The 21,796-nt window shown below is 39.9% G+C and overlaps 1 protein-coding gene across 1 annotated transcript in view; it reads left to right on the forward strand.

Moving 5' to 3' along the window:
• The first annotated feature begins 484 nt into the window (after nt 1-484).
• The window catches only part of TXNDC8 (thioredoxin domain containing 8), a 32,701-nt gene continuing 11,389 nt past the window's right edge, over nt 485-21,796 (forward strand). The window contains exons 1-4 of the mRNA XM_061163983.1: nt 485-657; nt 3,580-3,684; nt 10,503-10,562; nt 14,426-14,491. Of these exons, the coding sequence (XP_061019966.1) occupies nt 634-657; nt 3,580-3,684; nt 10,503-10,562; nt 14,426-14,491 (255 nt within the window). The 5' untranslated portion in view covers nt 485-633. The remainder of the gene's footprint in view (nt 658-3,579; nt 3,685-10,502; nt 10,563-14,425; nt 14,492-21,796) is intronic.

Raw genomic sequence — 21,796 nt, forward strand, 5'->3', positions numbered from 1 at the left:
AAACAAAGAATATGAACCAACATGTTGTCCATAAAGCCCCCAATATTATCTGGTTCTTGACAGGAAAAGCCTGCCAACCCCTGGTCCAGTCAGTCCGTAAGAGTGAAATTTTACTACCTCCTAAATAATCAAGGCAGAATAACAAAGTTTAGGGAATCTGGGACCCAAAAAACCAAATTTACAAGAAGCATTATTTTAAAATTAAGGCTTTAGTATCTTTCTCAACTGCAAAATAATTCCTTCAAAATCCTAAGTGAAAATAACTTTCATCTATTTAATAGATGAATGCCTTGCTTATTTCTCATGTGGTGGTTGCCAGGACTGGGGGAGGGAGGGAGGTGCGTGGAAATAGGTAGTAGGAGATTAAAAAGAGACAGACACATTATTGATTCTGCACACAAGGCCAGCAGTTATCTGTTCTTACTGACCACATACTGACCAAGTAGTCATGGCATAAAAATGAAGTTAGCTCCATGTCTTCCAAAGTTCCAGGTTCTAAGATGTCATGTTCAGTGATGTCATAGAGAAGGTACCCTTATACTCCAGCTAGGATCCTATAATTGGTAAGAGACAGCTACAGTCTGCCAACTGAACCAACAGAAGAGTTTTGTCAGCAATTCCCAGGTGTAAATCATGGTGCAGAATATTAGAGACATGGCAAGTATTTATTTGGTTTCAAGGAGTATTTCAAAAGAGACCGTCTTGAGAGCAGATTTGATTAGCTTTAAGAAATATTTCCTCCATCCAGTACTCCTTTGTAGCTCCAAGCCAAGAAGAGTTTGTTTTCTTAATGCTTTTTCTTTATGCTGTTTCTTGAAGGATGGCATTCTCTGGAGAATAGCCAAGAGCAAAGCTGATCAAAAAGAGTTCTATCCCTTCCTTCTTCTCTTGTCTTGATTTTACTCTAGCTGGATCCAGACCAGCTTGTAACAGATCCCATCCTGTATCTGATCCCACCGATTTTACCTTGCTTGTAGCTGGAAATTTTTCTGGAAGTAAAATAGTCCACATTTTTCTCTTATCCTAGGAAAGGGAACCCCTAGACATGCCTGTAGGATGGAATGGGGGCATTAATAATTGTTGAGGTGATATTTCATAAAGCCACTTTCCATCCATTGTCCAGTGATACTGCTGCAACAGATCTCAATAGATGTAAAGGCCAGGGATAATTATTTATAAAGAAGAAAATTGCCTTTAAAAGAGTAGAGAGGTGAAGCAGGCATTAGCATCCAGACATTCTGATACCCACTCATTTCAGGGGTACCAGGAGCTAGAGGGAAGGGGGACGTGTAGGGCCTGGGTCTTCCCTCCACTAGCACCTTCAGACTTAGACTTTTGATACTTTCCCAAACATGCTTGTGTTTAAGATCACAAATAGGAGACCAACCAGATTGAAAGAAGGTATGGCCATTTAACTTGGGCTTAAGAAAATGTTTTAAAAATAGCATACACTTGCTAATGATTTTACTAATTCTTTTCTTTTTTTTGGTTTCCTGGGAATCTCATAGAGAAGCCCTCTCCATCTCCTTCTTAGGTACCTACTCTGAGGACCTATTGTTTCCTTTATGCCTTTATTCGTATATTACATAGAGGTGGTCCTTGGCCACCCAGACTGTAATTGTAATCCCAACTCTCATCCTTCCTTCTTATTTTATTCTTCTCCTTTTTTTCTTTGGGCTTCTCTGGTAGCTCAGCTGGTAAAGAATCTGCCTGCAATGTGGGAGACCTGGGTTTGATCCCTGGGTTGGGAAAGATCCCCTGGAGAAGGGAACGGCTACCCACTCCAGTATTCTGGCCTGGAGAATTCCGCTGTATAGTCCATGGGGTCGCAAAGAGTTGGACACAACTGAGCTACTTTCACTTTTTTTCTTTACTAGCAGTGATTACAAATTTACTATATATTTCACTTATCTTACCATTGACTTTCCCCTAAATGCAGACTTCATGAAGGGAGGGGGTGTAATGTTTTGTCTTTTTGTCCATGCTGTATCCTAGCAGTGTGTCCAGTACCCAGCACAGAGTAGGCCTTAATTGGTACATGTGGGATCACTCTGTACCATGGGAGTATTACCTACAGAGAACTTAGCCAAGTCAAATTCATGGGACCGACTAGGTCAGTTTATACCCTAACAACTACTGGGAAGTGAAGAATTGAGGGGTTCTGAGGATGACATCTAACTTACAACTTCAGAAGCAAGTGAGAAGTGGAGGTGTCGTGGCTCTCTGAAAAGTCAATCGCCCCTCTCTTGGAGGCATATTATTAAAGGGAGAATGTGTCTTGAGTCATCAGTTTCACCTCCTGAAAGTAAATCAAATGACAGTGTAATTGTCAGGATCCCCCTGTTATACAGTGTATTCCATCTGGATGGAATAAATCCCATCCCTATTTCCAGTGATCGGCCCCAACTGATTTAACTCAATTACTGATCCCATCCCTCCATCTTAATTAGTGGTCCAGGGATGAATGAATGATGGCATTTGGGCTAGAGAGAGAGAGAGCGAGCTCCGTTACCATAAAGAACTCAGGAGGCAATTTTCTATAGTAGTTAAGGAAATGGACCTTGGAGTCAAACTAGTAAGGTTAGTAATCCCAACTATGACATTCACCAGCTGGTTGACCATGAGAAAGTTTAAAAATGTTATTTTATGCATCTGTGAAATGGGGATAATAATAATAATACTGCATAGGGTGGTTGTAAAGATTAAGAACGAGAATACCAGCCACCGAGTAAATTAGATACTATTATTGCAATTCCAGTGAGAAAAGGAAAAATAAATCCTGAACAGACACCACATATTAGCGGATTATTCATTTAGTCAACTAAATGCTCCCTGAGTTTACTATGTGCTAGTTAGGGGCCATGAAGGCACTGAAGTGAATCAGGATTGGGTTCTGTAGGGGACTTGTTGGAAAGACAAGTTGTGAATGAAATAATTAGTGTAGGATATTGTTCACAAAGCAATCAAGCATAGATACCATGACATGAGGTCCCAGAAGGAAAATCTTACTTTATTTAGATGATACAGATAGCTGATAGAAAATTCACTTAAGACATTCAGCAAGAAGCATGTCTAATCCTTAAATGTATGGTTTTAACTATAGCTTTAATAATGATCAGCGCCCCCCCCAAAAAAAGAAGAAATGATTAAAGGTGCTAAATTAGCTCTCTGTTTTGATTTCTCTGTTAATGCATGTCTAGGTCCTTGTTTTAAAAAATTAGATGTAGATGTCCACCTTGAACATCCATTCATCAGTCTGTTGCCAGAAGTATCCAGCCATTATCAACTATCATTACCAACCCATCTGGTAAATAGAATCCTAAAGTTTTTGTGGGGTGGCAAAGAGTTGGACACGACTGAGTGACTGAACTGAACTGAAAGTTTTTGTGTGGGTTTATCATCATTTATGTATACTTAGGAAGATAAATATATATATGCCCTCAGGGACATTTAGGAAAGATCAGGTCCCCTGGAGAACAGTGGGATGGGGCACCATAACTATGCTGTCATTTTATGCCTTGCATGACTAGATGAGATTCAGTGACTGTACACATTTCCTAATTTATGTTCTCGTCTCAGGATGAATTTAAAGCGTTTTTGAAAGCTGCTGGAAACAAACTTGTGGTAATTGAATTCTCAGCAAAATGGTGTGGTCCTTGCAAAAGGATTTATCCGGTTTTTCATGTAAGTATCATCAGTGTCAATTTCACAGTTTTTTAGAAGGAATTTAAAGTCCTCGAACAGTTTTCCCAATAAATATTAAAAGTTTGGTAGTTATGAGCCATTATGGGTTGATAGTTTTTCCCCCACTTAGTGCCTAATTCTTTATTACTATTGTTATTTTAATTTTTAAAATTTTATTGATGTATAGTTGATTTACAATGTTGTGTTAGTTTCAAGCATATAGTACAGTGATTCAGTTAGATAGATAGATGGAGAGATAGATAGGGAGATGGAGATAGAGATAGTTTTTTCAGATTCTTTTTGCTTGTAAGTTATTATAAAATATTGAATTTAGTTCCCTGGTCCTTGTTGGTTATCTGTTTTATGTATATCAGTGTGTATGTGTTAATCCCAATAAATGATCCCAACACAAACTTTCTAATTTATCCCTCCCCCTCCTTTCTCTGTTAGTAAGCATAAGTTTGTTTTAAAATACTTGTGGTACCCAAGACAATCTACAAATTCAATGCAGTCCTCATCAAATTGCCAATGGCTTTCTTCACAGAGCTAGAATAAAATTTTTTTTAATTTGCATAGAAACAAAAAAAGCATATAGGAATCTTGAGAAAGAAAATTGGAGTTGGAGGAATCAGGCTCCCTGACTTCAGACTATCCTACAAAGCTACAGTAATCAAAACAGTATGGTACTGTCACAAAAGCAAACATGTAGATCAATGGGACAGGATAGAAAGCCCAGAAATAAACCCACATACCTATGATCAATTTATCAAGATCAGTTTCAAGAGGCAAGACTATACAATGGAGAAGAGACTGTACAGTCTCTTCAGTAAGTGGTGCTCAGAAAACTGGACAGCTAGATGTAAAAGAGTGAAATTATAGCATTCACTAGCACCATATAAAATCAAAATGGATTAAAGATCTAAATGTTAAACCAGATACCATAAAGGAAAATATAGGCAGAACACTCTTTCATGTAAATTTCAGCAATATCTTTTGGGATCCATCTTCTAAAGTAATGGAAATAAAAACAAAAATAAAAAACGGAACCTAATTACACTTAAAATCTTCTGCATGGAATCATAGTTTTTCTGGAAGCATCATGCTTGACCTGCAGATAATTTAGAGATCTAATTAGATCATTAGTACACACACCAGATTCATACTGTTTGTTTGCGGATAATTCTACAGGGATCATCAAAATGTGCAAAAGAGTACAGCTGTATAAAGGAATGGATTATTCATAATAATGACATTTTACCGAAGTTCTAGAGTTCAGAACTTCCAGATATTGGAATAGATTACAGATGAACATGGTACTTTTTTAAACTATAATAAAAAAAGAATAAACTACCCCCAATCCTTCAACCCTATTATCAGAAGAAATCCTATGTCTTACTTATTCCTTTCATATCTGAGCTCCTTTATAAAATTTCTTTGTAAAATATTCCACTTAATTGTAATCATATATTTATATTCAGGTCTTTTTCCATATACACATTGGTTTATGTTTTTATCAACTCTCCAGATTATAATTTTCATGTCTATACAGTGTTTCATCTAGTTAATTTTCCTATTACCCCATTTAAGTGTTTACACCATTTGGTGGGGGGAGTGTACAACATGCTGCAGAAAGAAACTCAGGACATTTTCTTTTCATTTCTCCTTACTGCACAGAGTTTCACATTTACAGTCCATTTTGTGCAATCTCCTACTTCAGTTATAAAGTTCAGATTTCTCTACACAGCTGAAAATATATTATTATTCAGCAGGGTTTCTAACATTTCAATTTTTGACTTAAACTCTTAAATCTACTTGAATTCATTCTAACCAGTCATAAACTTTGATATTTAAAAGAAACATATTCAAATAAAGAAATTGGCTACATGACATCAGTTCAGTTCAGTCACTCAGTCGTATCTGACTCTTTGTGACCCCACGGACTGCAGCACACCAGGTCTCCCTGTCCATCACCAAATCCTGGAGCTTACTCAGACTCATGTCCATCAAGTCAGTGATGCCATCCTACCATCTCATCCTCTGTCGTCCCCTTCTCCCTCCACCTTCAATCTTTCCAGCATCAGGGTCTTTTCCAATGAATCAGTTTTTCACATCAGGTGGCCAAATTATTGGAGTTTCAGCTTCAACATCAGCCCTTCCAATGAATATTCAGGACTGATTTCCTTTAGGATGGGCTGATTGGATCTCCTTGCAGTCCAAGGGACTCTTAAGAGTCTTCTCCAACACCTCAGTTCAAAAGCATCAGTTCTTCAGCACTCAGCTCTCTTTATAGTCCAACTTTCACATCCATACATGACTACTGGAAAAACCATAGCTTTGACTAGATGGACCTTTGTTGACAAAAATGTCTCTGCTTTTTAATATGCTGTCTAGGTTGGTCATAACTTTTCTTCCAGGTAGCAAGTGTCTTTTAATTTCATGGCTGCAGTCACCATCTGCAGTGATTTTAGAGCCCAAGAAAATAAAGTCAGCCACTGTTTCCCCTTCTATTTGCTGAAGTGATGGGACCAGATGCCATGGTCTTAGTTTTCTGAATGTTGAGCTTTAAGCCAACTTTTTCACTCTCCTCTTTCACTTTCATCAAGAGGCTCTTTAGTTCTTTCACTTTCTGCCATAAGGGTAGTGTCATCTGCATATCTGAGGTTATTGATATTTCTCCCAGCAATCTTGATTCCAGCTTGTGCTTCGTCCAGCCCAGCATTTCTCATGCTGTACTCTGCATATAAGTTAAATAAGCAGAGTGACAATATACAGCCTTGATGTACTCCTTTCCCAATTTGGAACCAGTCTGTTGTTCCATGTCTGGTTTTAACTGTTGCTTCTTGACCTGCATACAGGTTTCTTGGGAGGCAAGTCAGGTGGTCTGGTATTCCCATCTCTAAGATTTTCCACAGTTTGTTATGATCCACACAGTCAAAGGCTTTGGCATAGTCAATAAAGCAGAAGTAGATGTTTTTTGGAACTCTCTTTGCTCTTTTGATGATCCAGTGAATGTTGGCAGTTTGATCTCTGGTTCCTCTGCCTTTTCTAAATCAAGCTTGAACATCTGGAAGTTCACAGTTCACATATCAGCATCTATTCTGTGCCTAAAATTATTGGAATATCCACAGCGAATATTTTAATATCTGGCAGGCCTCTCTATTCAGACACTTAAAGTTAAGTGTCTTCAATGTTTAGCTTTAGGCGTGTAAATATCCTCACCCGCCACAAAGTCAAAGCTGATCAAATTTCATTGGCCAACAAGGCATTTTAGGCTCAGGCTTAGTAACCCCTTCTTCCCTTCATACCTTCAGGCCCCAAGGATGATAAAGTCTCTGCCACTGTTGTGTCCAGGTTCTCACAGCTCCTCCACACCCATCCTTAACTTTACAGTTATTTTTAGTTAGCCTGTTGGTGATAAATCTCCCTAAATTATCCTAACTTGAATGTGCTGTTTTCTGTTGGAATCCAGACTAATGCACACACAGTTTGTTGTTGTTTTTTTTTTAATTTGGGTGTATCCACACTCTGAAATACTATTCAGATGTTAAAAACAGTCAAGTAGACCCATACATAATGATGGAATTCTCTCCAAGACAGCATAGAATTAAGTAAAAAGAGGACAATATAGGAAAATTTATGGACGATAGTACCATTTATGTAAAGCAGAGATAAATATACATATATATATACACCAGGGTTTCCCAGGTGGCTCAGACAGTAAAGAATTCGCCTGTAATATGGAAGACCTGGGTTCGATCCCTGGGTTGGGAAGATCCCGTGGAGGAGGGCACAGCAAACCACTCCAGTATTCTTGCCTGGAGAATCCCCATGGACAGAGAAGCCTGGCAAGCTATAGTCCATGGGGTCATGAATGAGTGACTAAGCATGCAGCACATATCTGTGTATGTATATATCAGTATATATCTATCTATCTATATATATATATGTAGACAAAGAGGAGCAGAAGGTGCATAGCAAATGATTTTTTTTTTCTGTGAAAGGGAGTGAAAATTGGAGTAGGATTGAGAATAGGGAAATTTCATATTTTGCTTTATTTTTCTTGTGATGTTTGAACTTTTACAAGAGAATGTATTTATGTATTCTCTGTCATTTTTTTAAAACCCACAGTATATAATGGATTTGGAGAAAAGGCTATTATTACTCTAGGGCACTTTATCAGTCAGAGTCAAAAACAGGAAACAGGGACCAAATTAGACAGAAAGAAAACTTTAATACAAGGAATTAAATGCTCATAAAATCATCAGAAGGCTGGATGAATGGGCTCCAGACTGGAACCCCAAGAATGACTCAAGAGCACCACAGACCCATTTGAGGGGATCCTAAATTTGCCATAATGAGATATGAGAAGAGATGAGAGGCCACTACTGGGAGAAAAAAAAAAAAAAACAGCAACAACAGAGAAATAGCAGTTGGAGAGTCAGAACCAGAATCTGGAAGCTGATGCTGGGGCACTGGATCCCTTAGTATACCTGCTGCTACCTCCAGCACAGAAACACTCATGATCTTGCTTTCCAGTAGGAACATCCAAAGACAAAAAGAAAGTAGCTCTGTTTCACTTCTGCCTTCCCAGTCTTACCTGTATGCATCTCATTGGTGAAACCAATTTGCATCCAGAACTCTAGCTGCAAGGGAATCCGAGGAATCTTTCCCTTTTCCAGGCTCTGCAGGAAGGTGGAATGGAAGTGAGCTGACTACACCGTTACTCTAGGTGGGGAAGAATCCAAGATATTTTCAAATACACAAAAACAGAAAGTTGACCACCCCGAGTCTCTACTAAAGGATGTCTGGTAATAAGAAAAAAGTAAATCACAAGCAAAAGTGGTTTTTAAGAAGTGATTTAAAGCTTTTAAGTGAGTTCCACGGTCCCATTTGATCTGGGCCTTGATGACTGAAAGCAAGGGCCAGCAACCTTTTCTGTAGAGATTAAAGATAGTCAATATTTTCAGGTTTATAGGCTATGTGGTCTATATTATATACACTCAGCTTTGATGTTGTAGCACAAAAGCAGGCAATGGCAATATGCAAATGAATGGGCAAACATGTTCCACTAAAATTTTATTTCTGAGACCATGTGGAGTCCTGGATTTGGAGTATAGAGTGAAGATTGTTGACTCTGGGCTAAGAGAATCACCAGGCATAGATTCCCAAAAAGAGCATTTTTGAGAAAAGGGGGATTATAAATTTGTTGAGAAATTGCATGGTGTGATCATGAGAAGGCAAGTAATCTGTGAGGCTAGCTTTCAGTTTATACAGTGGAAGTGGCAACCCGTGAGCCTTCAAAAGGAAGCTGAGCCCAGAGGGAAAAGACCCTTGTGTTATAGCTTAATGAGTTGCTGTATTTTGGCAGTTTGTCTAAGAATGGGTTGAAAAGCCTGAGGCAGGTTTAACAACAATGTCAGTGCTGGGTTTACCAGAACTAGGGTGGTGGTTTGGGGAGAAAAAGGAAAGATCAAATTCAGGAGACAATTTAGAGTTGAGATCAGGAGAATAGGTGACTAGATGGTAACAGGTTGTATGGGAGGAAGAATAGAGCAGAAGGAGGAGTGTTTGTTGAGGACAGAGGATGGTCCTTTGTGGATGGTATGGAATAGAGAGGGAAGGAAGTGTTCATAAGGGACACCTGTCAGCCTAGCAAGGAACCCACAACTGGGCCAGATCTTCTGGCTACTCCTCAATACAAAAATAACAACTTCTATAACCCTATCCATTTCCTGTCAGACTTGGGAGACTCTGAAAACTTCATGAATAGAACCTGACTCTGGAATCAGATGTCCATATCTGTCAAATCCATTTCCCTGCCTGACTGCTACCAGGGAACATCCATATATCTTAAACTTGAAAAGTACAAGTCAGTTTCCCCAGAGTTCCTGGGCAGCCCCATCTTCCTGCCAGGCGTGGAGATGCTGCCAGTCAAAATCAACATCTTTTTTTTAATCTGAAAAGTACTCTAAAATACCAAAGGCCTTCATGTTTATTTTCCAAGAGTTTTCCCCCAATTTCCCCATCTTGATGAACCACTGAAGAAAGAACTCCCACTTAGGGCACATTCCATGGACATACAAGTGGAGAGAATCCCTTCAACAGAGCTCCGCCCCTGCTGTCCACCTAATCAGTTCATGTCATGCTGCTTCCTGCCTGTCCATGGGAGCAGTCCCCACGGACAGCTCCATTTGTTGTTGCCTCCACTTGGCCATGCTCCGGACACTTCACACCACCGGGGAAGAGAGGTTTCATCTGAAACAGGTTGGTTTGGAATGCTTGAGATAAGATGTTAATGCAAACAAATCAATATGCCATTAACTACCTTTAAAGAATAAGCACAGCTGTCTGGAAAAAAAGAATATCCCAGGAGCTGACATTTACAGGCTGCTTCTGCATCCATAACCGTACACCCATTATACCACCACCATTATCTCCACCACTGTCAAAGATTCTTCCAGAATGTCTGGAACAGAAGCAGAGAAGAGTTGTTTTTCCCTATTCCCATTTTCCATTTTCCTGCAAATGCTTCCCATTGGCAGAACCTAACAGGAAGACAACTGGCAGAGTATTCTGGGAAATCTAGTTTTGATACATAACACAGACTTTAGACTCTGGTTCTGCCATTGATCTTTACTTGACTTTGACAACACCCAGCCCTTGACTTCTGTCCTTAAGATTCTAGGCAGTAGTGCCAGGATGATGCTTAGCTCTCTTTCTCAGCTCTTTTGTTTGGTTCTTGCTTTTGCTAAAAGACACTGCTAGTGTGTGATTTAATCTTAACATTAAGCTAATGGGAAATTTTTATTCTTTTGAAGGCAATGTCTGTGCAATACCGAAGCGTCATGTTTGCTACTGTGGATGTGGACAATGCTCGGGTAAGAATCTTAAATCCCTCCTTGTAGATTCACAAAATCCAGTGTGATGTTGAGATGCTGTCTCAGTGATTATACAAACAATTTAAAGTGTAATGAATGGTAGTTAACACCCTCATAAGGTTCTTATATGTTTTGCATTCTTTTAAAGGAAATAAATATGTGGCTCTCCTGCTATGTGCCCCCCTCCCATACTATGGTAGAATTCACTGATGAGTCCAGTGTTGTTCATCAATGGCTCTTGACTCTGCCCCACAATCCTGCCCAACAGAGTTGCTCTAGACAGACAATACCAGTTGGTTAGAGTTGGGCTCAAAGTGAGAAGTTATTTTCACCCCTGTTGTTGTTGTTCTTCTTCAGTTGCTAAGCGGTGTCTGACTCTTTGTGACCCCATGGACTGCAGCACACCAGACTCCTCTATCCCTCACTGTCTCCTGGAGTTTGCTCAAATTCATGTCCATTGAGTTGGTGAGGCTATCTAATCATCTCATGCTCTGCTGCCCTCTTCTCCTTTTGCCTTCAATCTTTCTGAGCATCAGGGTATTTTCCAATGAATCTGCTCTTTGCATTAGGTGGCCAAAGTATTAGAGCTTCAGCATCAGCCTTTCTGATGAATATTGGAAGGGTTGATTTCCTTTAGGATTGACTGGTTTGATCTCCCTGCTATACAAGAGACTCTCAAGAGTCTTCTCCAGCACCACAATTTGAAAGCATCCATTTTTCATTTTTCAGTGTTCAGCCTTCTTTATGGAAACCATGTGTGGTTAGTTGCTCAGTCATGTCTGACTCTTTGCGGCTCCACGGACTGTAGCCTACTAGGCTCCTCTGTCCATGGAGATTCTCTAGGCAAGAATGCTGGAGTGGGTTGCCACACCCTCCTCCAGGCAATCTTTCCAAGCCAGGGATTGAACCCAGGTGTCCTGCACTGCAGGCAGATTCTCTACCATCTGATCCACCAGGGAAGCCCAAGAATACTGGAGTGGGTAGCCTATCACTTCTCTAGGGGAAACTTCCCGACCCAGGAATCGAACCACAGTCTCCTGCATTGCAGGAGGATTCTTCACAAGCTGAGCTACCCGGGAAGCCCAGGCCTTTGTCAGTAAAGTGATGCTTCTCTATTTAATATGCTGTCTAGGTTTGTCATAGCTTTCCTTCCAAGGAGGAAGCATCTTTTAATTTCACCCCTGTGATAGATTATTAATAAATTTCTAAAATCCAATTCTGTGCATTACAGAAATTTTTATGTACCTTTCTTTCCCCTTTCTATAGCTTATGCTTTTTGTGGAGTTGTGTGTGTGTGTGTGTGTGTGTGTGTGTGTGTGTGTGTGTGTGTATGTGTGTGGAGTTTTTTAAGAATCACAGGGAATCCCAGGAAACCTTTCCCTTTTTTCTCTAGAGTCTTTCTTCCTCACCCCAACACCCACCCCAAATAATCAGCCTCATGTTTTCAATCAACATGTGCTTATTAATACATACAATGTGTCTAAAAATTTATTCTTCCTAGTACTTGTTCTTTTAAAAGTTCAAGGGAAAAGAGCAGTAATAAGTGGCCTGTGCATACATTGGATTGAATTTGAGCTTTATAATTAAAAAATCAATTATTTACCCATTCTGCCCTCTGCCCAGTTTTGTGACTGCTTATCTGTTAACCTGTATAAATGTCAATTCCTTTATATGTAAAACAAAGTAATAATATTTAACAGAATATGAAAAAATAAAAGACACAAAATATATGGCATTATACCCAGAATGTAATAAAAGTTTCATTTTTCTATTTCCCTCAAAGTTGACAGTGTTTAATTGTCCTTTAAGCTGAATCATGTACCATGCATTCAGAATAAACAGCTAGGATTATTACCTGTCAGATATTCAAAGATTTGTGCCGCTATCAGTACAATCAATTTTCGAAGGTATTTACAACTCCAAAAAGAAATACTGTCCCCTAGTAGTCATCCCCCCTAGTTCCCTCTATCCACCACCTCAACCCTAGATAACTGCTAGCCTAGCTTGTCTGTAGACTTGCTTATTCTGGCCATTTCACATAAATGGAATTATAGAAAACATGGTCTTTTGTGACTGGCTTCTCTCACTTAACATAAGTTTGCAAGATTCATCCGTGATGTAGCATGTATCAGTCCCCCATTCCCTTTTATTGCTGAATAATTTACTACCCCTTTTTTTATCCATTCATTCTTTGATGGACATTTGGTTTGTTTCCAACTTCTGGGTATTATGACTAATACTGAAATAAACATTTAAGCATATATTTTCATTTCTCTTGGCTATATATCTAGGAGGGGGGTTATTGGGTCAGATGATAACTCTATATCTAACTTACTGAGGAACCTACAAATTATCATACAAAGTGCTGCACCACTTTGCATTCCCACCAGCAATGTAAGAGGTTTCTTATTTCTCCATATCCTCAGCAGCATTAGTTACTGTTTTACTCTTTGATTTTTATAGCTCTTTGTCTCTTAAGGTGAAACAAAATGCACAGTTTTCTTTTCTAGTAATGTATTTATTGTTGTCATTACTGTGGTCATGAAAATTATAATTTAGTGTGTGTTGGGAGTAGGGGTGGGCAGCAGGGGAAAGATTTGTTTTGATCCTGTGGGCAACCATGAAATTAAAAGATGCTTGTTCCTTGGAAGAAAATTAATGACCAACCTAGACAGCATATTAAAAAGCAGAGACATTACTTTGCTAACAAAGGTCCATCTAGTCAAAGCCATGGTTTTTCCAGTAGTCATTTATAGATGTGAAAGTTGGACTATAAAGAAAGCTGCTGCTACTGCTGCTAAGTCACTTCAGTTGTGTCCGATTCTGTGCGACCCCATAGACGGCAGCCCACCAAGCTCCTCTGTCCCTGGGATCCTCCTGGCAAGAATACTGGAGTGGGTAAAGAAAGCTGAGTGCCAAAGAATTGATGCTTTTTAACTTTTGAACTGTGGTGTTGGAGAAGACTCTTGAGAGTCCCTTGGACTGCAGACAGATCCAACCAGTCCATCCTTAAGGAAATCAGTCCTGAATATATAGTCATTGGAAGGACTGATGCTGAAACTGAAACTCCAATACTTTGGCTACCTTATGCGAAGAACTGACTCATTGGAAAAGACCCTGATGCTGGGAAAGATTGAAGGCAGGAGGAAAAGGGGACGACAGAGGATGAGATGGTTGGATGGCATCACCGACTCAATGGACATGAGTTTGAGTAAACTCCGGGAGTTGGCAATGGACAGGGAGACCTGGTGTGCTGCAGTCCATGGGGTCGCAAAGAGTTGGACATGACTGAGCGACTGAACTGAACTGTGGGTGGCTAATTTTCACTTGACTCTTAAACGAGATAAACAAAAAAGTGATACTTGAAATCAGATTGTAATGGATTAGAACAGTTGGGATTCTGATATATTGTCTTATCTCATGGCTACAAAATCTTTTACAGAAATGGGCAGTGAAAAGGTATAAGGCATATAAGAAAGAAACACATAAGCCTTACTTAAAATGCATGATATACCACTCCATGTCTAAGTGTGAGTTGTAAAGAGACCTTTATTCATTCTTATTTTTTTTGCAGTATGCTCTTTCCATATTGGGTTCTGCTGGGGCCTTCTGCAGTCTTTCACAAGCTCTTTTAAATAGAGCTCATTTCGTCCTTCAGTCCATGCTGAAAACAGTCACTTTATGTTTTAACATTCCTGGAGGCTTTGAGGATATGTTAGCAAAGTTCTTGGCAAGAGAATCTGTAAAGTATCAGCTATCCCTGGGCTCTCAGACATGCCTCCTGAGACATCACCAAGTACCATTCTTGGTCCAAAAAGAGGATACAAAAATAATGACTTCATTCCACTTCTTTTCTTTTCTAGGAGTTGGCCCAAACTTACCATATCAAAGCAGTACCCACATTTCAGATGTTCAAGCAAACCAAGAAGGTATGTTTCTATTGTAACTGGCAGGTTGAAATAGATTATAAAGCCATCAGAGTCTACAAAAGGCCTGAGGTATCCTGGATGGATAAAACAACTGTACTTATTTTTATATCAATACAGTTCTTAGTTTCTGAACTTACATATTGGCAAGGAGTTAAAAAAAAAAAGGGGGTGAACTGTGAGAAATCTCCCATTCAGACCATTTGAAGTATCCAAATCTATACGAAATACCCCACTCTTATTTCTCTCTGGGGACATGACCATTAAAAAATAATCTTACAAGAAAAGACATGATGAAATTCTTGCACAAATGTGTACGCATTTTTAAGAACACTTGAATGAATGTCAGTCAAAAGCAGTCACATGGCCTACTGGTAGACCAGGCAGGGCCTGGATTCAGATTTCTGTGGTTCAAAAGCCAGTTCTTCCATTTCCTAGCAGTTTACTTAATATGCTCTTGGTATCTTAGTTTCCTTATCTGTAAAAACATCAATCATAACAAGTTTCCCCTTCCCTTGTAGGATTGTTTTGAAAATGAAATCGATTAACACAACTAAACTTTTAGACCCATCCTGACACACAAATATGTTATGTTAGTTGTTATCTTGAAGATATTAATGGAATGAAGTGTCTCAAATACTTTGTGTGATGAAACTAGTAATAATGTATATGACTGGGAGCACAGACACCTGTGTGAACCTTATGAAAGGTGATTTTGCAACATACTTAAGAGGAATAAACTGTTCATTCCCTTTCATACAATACCCAGTTTTGGGGAACTTTTGCTGATGAAAATACCTCATGGGAAAATAAACATCTAAGTGCCTGGTAATTGTAGCATTATTTCTAACAAAATATGGAAACAGTGTAAATCACCTTTTTTTAGTAAAGTGGCTAAGTGACTTATGATACATCTTGTCTATGTGTGTGCTAAGTTGCTTCAGTCATGTCTGATTCTTTGCGACCCCATGGATGGTAGCCCACCAGGCTCCTCCGTCCATGGGATTCTCCAGGCAAGAAACTGGAGTGGGTTGCCATGCCCTTCTCCAGGGGATCTTCCTGACCCAGGGATCAAACACGCATCTCTAACGTCTCCTGCATTGGCAGGCGGGTTCTTCACCACCACCACCACCTGGGAAGCCCATCTAGTCTATGAAAGAATATACAACTAAAAAGAGTTATAAACAGAAAAGAAGAGACTCACAGATATAGAAAACAAATTAGTGGTTACGGGTAGGAGTGCAATATAGGGGTAGAGGAGTGGGAGGTACAAACTATTGGGTGTGACAGGCTCAAGAATGTATTGTACAACATGGGGAATATGGCCAATTTTTTGTAATTACTATAAATGGAAAGTAACCTTTCAAAATTATAAAAATGTTTTAGAATTTTTTAAATGAGTTAAAAAGATTCAATAAAATAAGAAGAGTCATGAGGAATATACGTAAAGTAAAAAAAAATTCATACTTTACTTTTTTAAAGATTATGTCTGCCGTATAAAGAATCAGAGCATTTGAGATGCTAGCTGTAGAATTTTATTTTCAATTTCTGCTTATTCATATGTGCTTGCTGTAACATAATTGAGGCAATAGATTTAAGTAATTCTTCCCCCAAAAGATAACACTACCTGTTTCTTCTCTTGAGTTTTTACTTGAAAACTGAAATAGTTTAACACATGCCTTCTCAACTCCGCGTACCTACATTATCAAATTGTTTGTGTGTCATCTTTTATTATCTTCTCTTCTCTTCCATCTCAGAAATGAAGATGCTTCCTCCTTTGAAGTCAGTTCCATCTGTCTCTTGACCGCACCCCTCCCATCTTTGTTACCCTATTTCAAACCTGGTCATTGTACTCTTACTGTTTTTTGTTACCCAGCTACCATTCTCCATTCCCTTTTAGCAGTTCTCTGATTTTCCTCCAGGAAACCAAGCCCTTTCTAGTCCTTAGTCCATGTACTTCCTTAGGGGTTCATCTCTAGGTGTAGACCAATCAGTGAACTCCATCACCTTCACTCCAGTCAAGCCAATCCAAACCCAACCAGAGCTAATTCCAGGATTTTGCTTAAGCAGCTCGGTAAAAGTCTGTTACTTTGATTGCACTGACTTTGAACTTGGAAAGATATAGTGCTAAAGCTCTTTTAGCTGGCTTGCCACTACAGGGAACCTAAAAATGAAGCTACCATACAGAGGAAAGCAGAATCAGGCCAAGAAGTGCCCATGGCATTGATGGAACCCTGAATCTATGTATGTCTGAAGCCTGAACTACCCCCATAAATTCTTCAGTTATATAAACTTTGGGTTGCTTTTACTGTCATTTGCAACTAAAACATTTCTAATGAATATATCTGTTCTCTCAGACTATTCTCTTTTATTCATAATCTAACTCTTAAAAGAATTAGATGTATTCACTGCTTCCAATTCTCATTTTCCACTCATTCTCTCATCTATGATCTTCTTGCACCTAATTTAGATTCCCATTTCTCAATCCTAGTATCCCTTGCTTACACCAAAGTGCATTAACTGGTCAGCTTCTATACCCTGGAAGCTTCCTCCTCTTTTGGCTTTGACCCCTGATTCCTCCCCAGGTTTTCCTCTGGCTTCTTTATCTCCAGCTGTTCTCACATGTAAGTGTTTTTCCAAGGCTCTATCTTTTTTCCATTCTACCTCTCTCCATTAATAATTTCATCCCCCAATTCTAGTTCTAGCTATAAATACCTCTAACTTAAACAATAGCCTCAGGTTCATACCAAAGCTCTTGTTTTCTTTTCCAAATAATTCCTTGCTCCATGTATGCCATCCTCTTATTTAAATTTTTATACCCCTCCTCTGCCGTTACCTATAGAATCAAGACTAGATCCTTGTATTCCAGTCTGACTCGAATTTCTCCATGATTTTAACCCGGTCTATGTTCCAAACCCTTTTTTGTGTGTGACTCAGGTCTTAACTTTGTATATTATTCTCATTCTCTTCCAAGTACTTGGAGTTGTTCATGTCTGATTTGAAACCCCAGTGCCTAGGGGCATCTCCCCTCAATAAAAAACACACACTTTGTGTTTGATGGTGACTCAGTTGGTAAAGAATCCACCTGCAATGCAGGAGACCCAGGTTTGATCCCTGGGTTGGGAAGATCCCCTGGAGAAGGAAATGGTAACTCACTCCAGTATTCTTGCCTGGGAAATCCCATGGAAAGAAGAGCCTAGTGAGCTACAGTCCATAAGGTCACAAGAGTCAGACACTACTTTGTAACTAAACCATCACCAATGAGTGAACAAATGAATGAATGGGTGAACAAGTGAATCTTGCTGTCTTTCCCCTGCATCCCCCCACCAGCTTTGCCTCCCTTCCTGATTTTATCCTTGTATTAATCAGACTCAGAGAAAGTTTCTCGCCAGCTCAGAACAGCTTTCTGGTTTCCTTCTTTTTACAGATTATATTGCTTGGTGGCTGCTGATACTCAACAGTTTGTTCTCTGCTTTACAAAAGTAAAACTTTGGATTCTCAGTTGATTCTGTATCTAGGCTCTGGAGCAAATCCATAACCATGCTTTTGAGGAAAGACTTGGTCCTGTTTGGTCTTGGTTCTATCTGGAGGTAGAAGAGCCCTGCCCTAGGGGTGGAGCAACCTCTTATCATCAAGTATTTAACTGGTGTCTGTAGGGTACGGATCCCTTTTGAATTAATGGAGCAAGATACCTGTATTCTGGGGATCACTAAGGAACTTAGATTTGAATTTTATGCTGATTAGCTAATGGAAAATAAAGTCAACTGAACTGATGACCCTGTCCATTAAGCTGATCTGCCTCCCTGTATTCTAACTGCAGAGTCATCCAGCAAGCCTTTGATTATCACATGGATATCTATCTCCCAAGAAATTTTCTTGAGACTAGAATTTCTTGTTGAATAGCACTAAATTAGCATGCTGGTTATGGAGTTATTTTTTAAAACTTGGCATGTTTATGTCATGATATCAAATGTTCAGATGCTAAGTCATCTTTGCAACCTCATAAATTGCAGCATGCCGGGCTTCCCTGTCCTTCTCTGTCTCCCGTAGTTTGCTCAAACTCTTGTCCATTGAGTTGATGATGCCATCCAACCATCTCATCCTCTTTTGGCCCCCTTCTTCTCCTGCCCTTGATCTTTTCCATCATCAGGATCTTTTCCAATGATCCAATGATCAGCTCCTCGCCTCAGGTGGCCAAAGTATTAGAGCTTCAGCTTCAGCATCAATCCTTCCAATGAATATTCATGACTGATTTCCTTTAGGATTGGCTGGATTGATCTCCTTGCTGTCCAAGGGACTCTCAAGAGTCTTCTCCAACACCACAGTTCAAAAGCATCAATTCTTCAGCGCTCAGCCTTCTTCATGGTCCACCTCTCAGATCATACCTGACTACTGGAAAAGCCACAGCTTTGACTATATAGACTTTTATTGGCAAAATGATGTCTCTGCTTTGTAGTATGCTATCTAGGTTTGTCACAGCTTTTCTTCCAAGGAGCAAGTGTCTTTTAATTTCATGGCTGCAGTCACTATCCACAGTGATTTTGGAGCCCAAGGAAATAAAATCTGCCACTATATCCATTTTATTCCCCATCTATTTGCCATGAAATGATGGGACCAGATGCCATGATCTTAGTTTTTTGAATGTTGAGTTTTCAACCAGCTTTTTCACTCTCCTCTTTAACCTTTATCAAGAGGCTCTTTAGTTCCTATTCACTTTCTGCCATAAGGGTGATGTCATCTGCATATCTGAGGTTGTTAATATTTCTCCCAGCAATCTTGATTCTAGCTTGTGAGTCATCCAGCCCAGCATTTCACATGCTGTACTCTGCATATAAGTTAAATAAGCAGGGTGACAATATACAGCCTTGACGTACTCCTTTCCCAATTTTGAACCAGTCCGTTGTTCCATGTCCAGTTCTGTTACTTCTTGACCTGCATACAGATTTCTCAGGAGACAGGTAGGGTAGTTTGGCATTCCCATCTCTAAGAATTTTCCACAGTTTGTTGTGATCCATACAGTCAAAGGCTTTAGCATAGTCAGTGAAGCAGAAGTAGATGTTTTTCTGGAATTCTCTTGCTTTTCCTGTGATCCAGTGGCTGTTGGCAACTTGATCCCTGGTTCTTCTGCCTTTTCTAAATCCAGCTTGTACCTCTGGAAGTTCTCGGGTCATGGACTGTTGAAGCCTGGCTTGGAGAATTTTGAGCATTACCTTTCTAGCATGTGAAATGAATGCAGTTGTACAGTAGTTTGAACATAGAACATTGCCCTTCTTTTGGATTGGAATGAAAACTGATCTTTTCCAGTCCTGTGGCCACTGCCAAGTTTTCCAAATTTTTTTGTGTATATGTAATCATATCTCCAGAAGGATTCATATCTGTAGCAATTGAGATATCATTTGAAAACCTGTGGAAAAGATTTGTGATGCTGGTTCTGACTGACAGAAAATATCAATCTTCCATGAAAAAGACAAAGCCACCAAAAAAAAAAAAAAAAAAAGGGGGGGGGTAGGAGAAATATATAGACACAGTATTATAAATCTTTTGGGCTTCCCCAGTGATCCAGCTGGTAAAGAATCCACTTGCCAATGCAGGAGATGCAAGAGACTCAGGTTCGATCCCTGAGTTGGAAAGATCCCCTAGAGAAGGAAATGGCTACTTGTTCCAGTGTTCTTGCCTTTCTTGCATGGAAAATTCTATAGACTGAGCCTGGATGGCTACAGTCCGTGGGATTGCGGAGTTGGACGTGACTGAGCATGCCCGCACACAAGTTATGACTCTTTTACCTCTTTTGGCTCCACCCCCAGCACTGGGTAACTGAGCAACCCTGCAGGGTTTCTATAAGGCTCTCATTCCTAACCATCACATCCAGAGATGTGGGCAAACCATGAGACCTCTGAAATTCTCCCCAGGCTCTACCTGGTAGTGATCTGCACAAGAAAATCACTGGAACCAGAGGAAGTTTGGAGTGGCCAGGCAAAAAAAAAAGTCCCTGTGAATAGGTCTTCTGTCCTAGCTCAGTCGGTAAAGAATCCGCCTGCAATACAGGAGACCTGGGTTTGATTCCTGGGTCCAGAAGATCCCCTGGAGAAGGAAATGGCAACCTACTCCAGTATTCATGCCTGGAAAATTCTATGGGCAGAGGAGCCTGGTGGGCCACAGTTGATGGGGTCGCAAGAGTCGGACACGACTTAGCGACTAAACCACAACCACCACCACCAGTGAATTTGCCCCCACCTGTCAATAGGAAGGCTACTGTAACATTCACCATTTTCCTGGGATAGCGAAAAATTAAGTTCATTTCTCTGAGACCACTTCCATAAATTTTCTCCTCTTTCTTCTGGGACAGCACAATTGAAAATTGACTTATTGAAGCAGTTAACTGCTACTTATCTAGTATTTTTAAAACCCCTAGAGTTGAGCTTCTATGAAGAAATGTTTTGAGAAATGTCTTTACGTTTCTGGTAAAACATTTGGCAAAGAGCCACTGTCCATTAATGCCTTTTAAAATGTACACTGTATAAAAAACCTTATGATAATTCCTCATAGGACTGAGAGTTAGGGGAATGTTCGCCTCCCTTGAAAATATGATCAGCTTCCTCTCATTAGACCAGAAGACTTAGGGAATCCCTTGGGTTTCTCTCTTTTCACTGCTGCCAAAAATCTCAGGATTACCTCTTCTACTCAAATACAATAGTCTCCCTTACCTTCAGTTTCCTGGTGTTTCCTAACTGCCAACTCCACCCTGGATCATCCTTTAATGTTATATATTTTTTAATACTTTTATTTATTTTTGGCTGTGCTGAGTCTTTGTTGCTGTGCAGGTTTTTTTCTCTAGTTGTGGCAAGCGGGGGCCACTCTCTAATTGCTGTGTGTGGGCTTCTCGTTGCAGTGGCTTCCCTTGTTCTGGAGCATAGACTCTAGGGCAGGCAGCCTTTGGTAGTTGAGGCATGTGGGCTCAGTAGTTGCAGCTCCCAGGCTCTAGAGCACAGGCTCGATAGTTTTGGCACACAGGCTTAGTCCCTCTGCTACATATAGGATCTTTCCAGATCCGAGATCGAACCTGTCTCTCCTGCATTGGCAGGCGGATTATTTACCACTGAGCCACCAGGAAAGTCCCTGGTTTTATTATTTTAGCCCCTTGAGTCTTGCTCATTTAAAATATTCGCAAAGCGCATAGACTATACACAAAATAAAACTTTAAAAATCTAAATCAAATGAAGCTACATAACCATGACCTAGGGTTATGGTGGATAATGGACCTTCCCTGCTGCTGGAAGTTTTCATGCAGAGGTTGGATGAACATATGGC

Source organism: Dama dama, chromosome 16 (genome assembly GCF_033118175.1).
Source record: "Dama dama isolate Ldn47 chromosome 16, ASM3311817v1, whole genome shotgun sequence".
In the NCBI taxonomy this organism is placed as follows: domain Eukaryota; kingdom Metazoa; phylum Chordata; class Mammalia; order Artiodactyla; family Cervidae; genus Dama; species Dama dama.